Source organism: Crocuta crocuta, unplaced genomic scaffold (genome assembly GCF_008692635.1).
Source record: "Crocuta crocuta isolate KB4526 unplaced genomic scaffold, BGI_CrCroc_1.0 scaffold288, whole genome shotgun sequence".
NCBI lineage: Eukaryota > Metazoa > Chordata > Mammalia > Carnivora > Hyaenidae > Crocuta > Crocuta crocuta.
This window is the reverse complement of record NW_027532607.1, coordinates 1,146,052-1,154,536: the sequence shown is the minus strand read 5'-3', so window position 1 is coordinate 1,154,536 and position 8,485 is coordinate 1,146,052. Positions and strand designations below refer to the sequence as shown.

Here is an 8,485-nt window from a genome sequence, read left to right as displayed (position 1 = left end):
CGCCATGTGCAACATCCCCTGAGATATGGATATCAGCATAGTTTACCTTCCAAAGGGTTAACACCTGGTAAAGGGCCTCAAAGACTCTGTTGTACTCTGTGTATGGCATTCTGATTGAATACTGCCTGTGCTAGTCAGCTGACAAAGTAACCTCATCTCCCAAGTACCACCACCCACATGGATAAAGTAGGCCCAGACTCACCCTTCTGTTTGGTTTCACAGAGCTCAGACTTGGCACACTATGGTGGCACTGGTGCTCACCAGTTATCTCACTACAGCCCCACAGGGTGCCCTCCATTGCTGTATACCCCCATCCATACATCTCCCACCCCCACTGGTAGATGATGGCCTTTACAAATAGATGCATTCAAACTACTAACCATGTTCAGGTCCATGTCCTAATACTTCATTAAGGAAAATATTAGCTGCATAAAAGTCATTGTTCATCAATAATGACTTGAGGTCAGAGACATCAATTAGATCATTCTGGAGAATTTGGGTAACAGCTAAGAGTAGCTGTGTAGCTAAAAAGAAAGAGCAAAAACATGCTTCAACAGCAGAAATAAGAATATATTGTTCACTTTCATTTAATAGGCTTGAGTTGAAGAAAAGAATTTATATGAAATTACCAGTACAGTTTTAAAAACCATTGTGTATTATAAGAACTAGCAGTTAGTGAAAACTTACTAAGTGCTAGAGACTAATGTAAGTACTTCTACTTTACCTATTTAAGCCCTATAGTAAATCCCAAGATAGGAATTATTATCACCATTTTTCAGATGAAGAAACTGAGGTGAGATTTTTTTTGTTTATTTTTGAGAGAGAGAGACAAACAGAGAATGAGTAGCAAAGGGTCTGAGAGACAAACAGAATCCAAAGCTGAAGCTAACAGGCTTCAGGTTCTGAGCTGTCAGCATAGACGTTGGGCTCAAACTCACAAACCACAAGATAATGACCTGAGCAGAAGTTGGACGGTTAACTGACTAAGCCACCCAGGTGCCCCAAGGTTAGTGAGATTAAGTGATTTACTAAAGAATATGCTGGTATTAAGTGGCAGGGCCAGAATTTAAGTTCAGGCACTATAGTTCCAAAGTCAATGCTCTTAACTACTGTGCCTTTCAAGTAGACTTATGTGACTGGTCAACCTACATTATGCCTATAGCTACATAATACTTCATATATGGCCCCTGGAATAATTGTGAAGCATTACAAATAAGTTTACATCAAAACTAAATTGCATTATTTTACTTAAAGTTATGTTACGGAGACAAAATAAGAAGCAGCAGCTGCTGTTGTTGAAAGTCATGCTCTTTGTATTTATCTTATAGCCCCACAAATCCTGATAGCCTTGGTTGCCTTCCAATGCCTTCAAATAGTTGTGGTTGGTGATGCTGTTTAATTTAGTCCAGACTTTACCAGTTATTCTCAGTAAGAGGGTTGGTTTCACATAAGCTACTCCATTATGGCCAGAAGTAGAACCAAGTAACTCAAGCTTTATAGGTAATTTTGATGCTCTGCTCTGGTTGAAAATTACTGTTTAGGTTATTACTTTACTACAAAGCTATACTGATCAAGACCATGTGGTACTGGCATAAGAACAAATAAAAATCACTGGAATGGAATTGGGAGTCTAGAAATAAATCCATACATTTATGATCAACTGAGTTTTTACAAGGGTGCCAAAACCACTTAATGGGGGAAAGAATAATCTTGTCAATAAATGATGCTGGGGTAACTGGCTATCTGCATGCAAAAGAATGAAAGTGGACTCCCATCTTACACTACATATGAATATTAACTCAAAATGAATCAAAAATTGAAATTAAAAGGCTAAATAAAACTATAAGACTCTTAGAAGAAAACAGTGTAAATCTTGACGATTTGGATTATCTTTAGACATGATATCCAAAGAAGTGATAAAAGAAAACATAAACTGGATTTCACCCAATTTAAAAACTTTTGTGCTTCAAAGGACACCACCAAGAAAGATAAAAGACCCATAAAATGGGAGAAAAGATTTGCAAATCATCTGTCTGATAAAGCTGTAGTATCCAGGATATAAGAACCCTAACAACTTGACAGATAACCCAATTTTAAAATAAGCAAAGGATATATATCTCCAAAGAAGATATACAAATGGCCAGTAAACACATGTCTATGTCATTAGCCATCAGGGAAATGCAAAACCAAGCCATAGTGAGATACTTGTTAGACTAGGCTATAATAAAAAAGTGTTGACAAGGATGTAAAGAAATATATATTGCTGGTGGGAATGTAAAATGGGACAGATGCTTTGGAAAATGCTCCAGCAGTTCTTCAAGTTGAATGTGAAGTTACCACATGACCCAGGAATTCCATTCCTAGGTATGTACCCGAGAGACATGAAAATGTACATTCACACAAAAACCTGTACTCAAAAAAAATGTACACACATGCTTATAGCAGCATTATTCTTAGTAGGCAAAAAACAGAAGCAACCCAAATGTCTATGGACTGATAAAGAAATATACCAAAATATGGTATAACCACAGAATATCATTCTATCACAAAAAGGAATAAAGTACTTGTTTATGTTATAATATAAACTTTAAAAACAGTATGTTAAATGAAAGAAGTCAGACACAAAAAGCCACATATTATACTATTCCAGTTATATGAAATGTTCAAAATAGGCAAATCAATACAGATAGAAAGCAGACTAGTGGATATCAGTAGCTGGGGAGAGTGGGGAAATAACCACTAAAGGGTTCAGGGTTTCTTTTTGAGGTGATGAAAATGTCCCAGAATTAGAGTGTGATGATTGCACGACTTCGTGAATAGACCAAAACCCACAGAATTGAACACCTTAAAAGGATGAGATTTTATGGTATGTGATTTATAGCTCAGTAAAAATGTACATCTGATAAATAATGCCATTGATTATAAAGGTGTTCAAATTTTAGAGATATTAAAATGTGAAAAAAAGCACAAGATTTGCCATAAAAAATGTGGAAAAAAAAGACATTTGTTTCACCAATGCATTGTTGACAGTGGTGTCTGCATCTGTGGGGACTTCTTTGGTAGGTGTTCTCTGTGGACATGGGGGTTTAGGGAAAGATGCTGGTGTTGCAATGGTTTCCCTAATTTTGAGGAGGAACGTCGTAACTTTGGGGACAAAGATCAAGCAATTGTCTTTCTACAGCAGGGTCAGGATGATGTGGTTAAGGCAACAGAGATGAAATGGCAGTAAGCATGATACAGGGATTAACAGCACAAGGATTTAGAGAAACTAGTTAGTTGAAGTTAAGATTTCTATAAATGAAATCAATAGGCAGTCCAGTTGGGTAAACTTGAAAACTCCAGAGGGCTGACTTGAGACAGCACAGCAGAAGGTAGTGATCCATCACCCAATTTCCACACCTGATTTAATTCCTATCCAGAACCCCTTGAATGAAGAAAAACTTATCTCCTCTTGAGAAAGGGCTTTGTATTAACAGCAAAGGTATTTATTGTATATCTCCTTCTACTGTTTTATTTCTTTTCCTTCCTTTATAACTTTGCCCCGTTTTCCTCACTTGTTTTTTATATTCTCCTATTATTTATATTGCATAAGCTGCTTGAAATCCTTTTTGAAACTATAGACTACAAATAAAACATCTGAAATCCATTTAGTGATTTTTTATGGGATTTAATTATCTTTATTTTACGGTCACTTCTTTGAACTGGGAGTATTCACTTAGCTATGGACTCTTTGAAATGTGGACTTTCCTTAATTCTTTCAAAGAAATCTTTTAAATTCACCTCATTATTGTCTGGAAAAATCAAAATCAAGCACGTTGTCATTAAAACCCTGATACTCAGTTGGTACATAAAATAAAGGCTCTGATTTACAATTCCAAAAATTCCATTCTACCTAATTTTCTCTCTCAAATGACTGAAACTATTTCAATATAATTTTTCATACTTTCATGAACCACCCATTGAACAGTTAATGATATTAATAGTTTACTTTTTTGACTTCTTACTCAAAAGTAAGAACTTAAAATAACTTTTGAGTTCCTTATATATACTAAGTATCCTTTAATGATGCTTTACATTTATTAACAAAAATCTGCACAAGAATTCTATAACATGGCTATGCTTGATATGCCTATCTTTAAAAGATGAAAGCAAAGAGAAATTAAATAACTTGTCTAGGTCACAAGAGCCAGAAAGTGCTAGAGGCTATATTTGAACAGGCAGTCTAAGGCCAGAGATGATGAGGTTACATATTGGTACACACACACACACACACACACACACACACACACAGGAATAAAAATGCAGTAATGTAACCACAGCCATATAGGGCTATAACTACATTAAAAAGACTTTAACCTATAACAAAATGGCAAGCTGGGTAGCAAAGGAACCATTACACTACAAATTCTTAAAGGTGCTGTATGACATACTTTACTCTATCAATGCATGACCAAGTTATATGAAAAGGAAATAATAAAACCTTAAGTGGGCACAGAGTTCCAGAGGAGAAAACCAAATGAGTACTAAGCCTACTGCTATATGGGGATACATATCAGATCCAAAAGTGGCAAGGTGCTTGATTTAAATGCTCATGCATATTCATAAATGAAAACTTGAGTCCTACTACATGAAGAGTTTGAAATTAGATACCAAATGAAATGGGGATGATTAGAGAATTTCAATCCAGTGAAAGGGAGATTGAAATATTTACTCACTGGCCCAGGTAAACACCAAGGAGACCTAAATCTTCCCAATTTTGAGAGGCAGTGGGAAAAAAAGATCAGCTGTGAAAAATCTCCTGTATCTCATGTGGGCTTGGAGTCTAAATTTATACCACTCTCATGATATGAAAAACCCCAGGTCAAAGCATAAAAATTGATCGAGGTCAATAATAATCTAGGGTACCTGGCAAAAGCAATAACCAACAGGGCTGGGGAGGTACTCTTACCCCTAAGACACATGGGATTTCCATAGAAAAAACCAAGCTGGTTAAGATAAACCCCAAATAAAAAGCTGTCTAAAACCAGTGAAACTCACCAGTTTCTAGAAGTATTCCCCCCCATGATTTGACACTTAAAGAGTGAATGTAAACAGGAAAGGAGATCAAGTACATATTATGTGAAGTCAAAGATGGAAAACAAAGATAAATATATGCCCACTTGGAAACAATGACCAAAATTAAATAATTATTCTTCTAAAATGTAATGAAGCTTTGGGTAGTTCCTTTGGTTAAAAAACAGGATGGGAGGAGCAAAATAAAAAGTGAAAGTGGATCTCCTCTGAAGAAAGACTGCAGATCAAAATGAAGTTGCTGGTATTATGTCTTTATTTTACTATATAATGGTATTTTCACACCCATGCTTATAAGAAATGAATGGTAATTATCTAAACAAGCATATGTAGTATCCAGATGAGTATGAACAGTCAGTAAATATTTAAATTAGCAGACTACTTTGGCTCTAATCTGTATCAACCTAAGTCTTCATTGTGACTGCCTTTAGCACTTTACCTCCATATAAAATGCTCTAAGACTGGTTCCCATATACAGGGCAAAATAAGAAGAATCTCAAGCCAAAAAAAATGCTCCCCACTGATGCTGCAACATTTAAGGGCTTCACTGATGTCCTCCTCAATTAAATTAACATTCAAACTTTTCAGGGCATGCTCCAAGTTACGTATACCAATCTTACCATTATCAACACTTGTCAAGATATGAGCAGCTTCTTTAATCTCTACAAAGATAAATATATATATATATNAAATTCTCAATTTAAGTATATATATTTAACTAAAATCTCTGCAGAAAAAAAGCAAAATATTTTCTACTTGTAACTGACAACAGATTTATTTCAAGAAGGATTTAAAACCAAAAAAATTAGGGATGCCTGAGTGTGCCAGTCAGTTAAGTGTCCAACTTCAGGTCAGGTCATGATCCCACGGTTCCTGGGTTCAAGCCCCGCATCAGGCTCTGTGCTAACAGCTCAGAACCTGGAGCCTGCTTCAGATTCCATGTCTCCCTCTCTCTCTCTCTGTCCCTCCCCAACTTGCTTGTTCTCTCTCTCTATCTCTCTCAAAGATAAACATTTAAGGAAAGAAAATAAATAAACCCAGAAATTGATGTGCTGAAGAGAATATGATGGGTTATTTGAATCCATTCCTCCATTAAATACTGAATAAGCTGTAACCCTTTCTTAAATAATAGTAATGTCCTGTACATGTAGATCTAAAGATTTCTATCAACTGATAAAGTAAACAAAAAAATGCTAAAATTTGAGATTAAAGCTCTTGATCCCCAGGGCCACTATCAGTTTATATTGTGTTTTTGTGTGAACTAGAAAAAGGCACCCCTCTCTATTCATCAATTACAAAGAGAAACACCTTCCTCTCCTCTAGGTAGCTACCATCTAGCACTGGTGGTCCCAGCCTGGAGAGAACAGTGGAATATGGAGTGTGTTTCAGTCTCTCCTTGGACCCTTTCAACCAGGCATCTTTGTGCAAGGCACAACCCATACAACCAAATGTAGTCCTGTTGATACCACACCAATTTAAAATATAAAACATGATCATTACTAGATGTTTCAATTTTTGTCAATACTATTTCTCACTCCATGCCTCTTTCAACCCAAAACTGAACTTGTCATGTATGTTTCCATAGTGTGAAAATTGTTGCATTATACCAACAGATCTAAACCTTCACTTGGAAAGAATACCGTAATATCATTTTAGACCGATATTCATTCTACTAACATTTATTTTATAGCTACTAAGATCAACAATGAAAATTTCAGCCCTTCCATCAAAGAGTTTTCTGTAAATCCTTGAAGACAGGGACTGAATTTGTCATAGTTGGTACTATGAGAAAAATAAGTGCAAGATATGACAGCACTGAGACAGTGCACCTAACCTACAACTCTGAAAAGTCGTATGGGTTGAAGAGTGATGTTTGAGCTGAGTCTAGGGAAAGAATGTGAATTTGTTTGATAGGAAATGTACAGAAAGGAAACAACACATGCAAAGATGTGGAACCAATTTAAATTAAAATAAGTAATATGGTTACAGAATAAATAAATGCAGAAGTGAGAGATGAGGCTAATGAGATATGAAGACAGATGTATTGTCATTCTTCTATTTCATAAATATTCACAATTATATGTTAATAACATAAAAGATTTGAAACAATGCCTAGCACAGTAAATATTATATAATATTAACTATTAAATTAGCCAATACTAATAGCTTCTGAAAGCCAAGATTGTGCTAGGATCTGGAGAAACAATGCTAGGATCTGGAGCAAAATGGAGACATGGTTCTTGGCCCAATGAAGCCTTCAGGAATATAAGAAAAACAATCATTAATCGAATAATCAAAAATATGACTAGAAAACAATCAGATTTTAACATGGGAAAAGGACATAAATAGACATTTTTCTGAAGAAGATATACAGATGGCCACCAGACACATGAAAATGTGTTAAACATCACTAATCTCAGGGAAATGCAAATCAACATAGCCATGAGATACCACCTTACACATGTCAGAATGGCTAAAATCAAAAACATAAGAAATAACAAGTGCTGGCAAGGATGTGAAGAAAAAGAAGTCCTTGTGCACTGTTGGTAGCATATAAATTGGTACAGCTGATGTGGAAAATAGTATGAAGGTTTTTCAAAAAGCAAAAATAGAAATACTTTTTGACCCGATAATTCCACTACTGGATATTTACCCAAAGAGAACAAAAATACTAATTCAAAAAGATACATGCACCCCTATGTTTATTGCAGCATTATTTATAATAGCCAAAATATGGAAGTATCTCAACTATCTGTCAATAGGTGAATGAATAAAGATGTGGTATATTACAGAATACGACAAAACCATGAAAAAGGATGAGATTTTTTTTTTCCATTTGCAACAACATGGATGGACTTAGAGGGTATTATGCTAAGTGAAATATGTCAGACTGAGAAAGACAAATACCATATGACTGCACTCATATGTGGAATCTAAAAAACAAATTTTAAAAAGAAGCAAAATCACACCTATAAATATAGGAACAAACTGATGGTAGCCAGAGAGAAGGGGAGACAATGGACAAAATGGGTACAGGCTTCCAGGAAGGTAATGACTATGTCATGGGAATAAAAGACACAGGAAAGGGAATATAGTCAATGATATTGTAATAGCATTGTATGGTGACAGATAGTAGCAATGTTCACAGTGAGCATTAGCAAAATGTATACAGAAGTTGAATCACTACACCTGAAACGAATATAACATTGTACGTCCACTGTACTCAAATAAAAAATTTTTAATGAAAAATTATATTTTTGGGGGGCGTCTGGGTGGCTCAGTGAGTTAAATGTCTGACTTAGGCTCAGATCATGATCTCGTGGTTCATGAGTTCGAGCCCCACGACAGGCTCTGGGCTGACAGCTCAAAGACTGAAGCCTGCTTGGGATTCTGTTTCCCTCTCTCTCTGCCCCTC

At 35.7% G+C, this 8,485-nt stretch overlaps 1 protein-coding gene across 1 annotated transcript in view; it reads right to left on the bottom strand.

Annotated features, from left to right (window-relative positions):
• Window positions 1–375: 375 nt before the first annotated feature.
• The window catches only part of EFCAB13 (EF-hand calcium binding domain 13), a 76,803-nt gene continuing 68,693 nt past the window's right edge, over window positions 376–8,485 (bottom strand). The window contains 3 exon segments of the mRNA XM_077780375.1: window positions 376–524; window positions 3,693–3,791; window positions 5,592–5,732. Of these exon segments, the coding sequence (XP_077636501.1) occupies window positions 376–524; window positions 3,693–3,791; window positions 5,592–5,732 (389 nt within the window).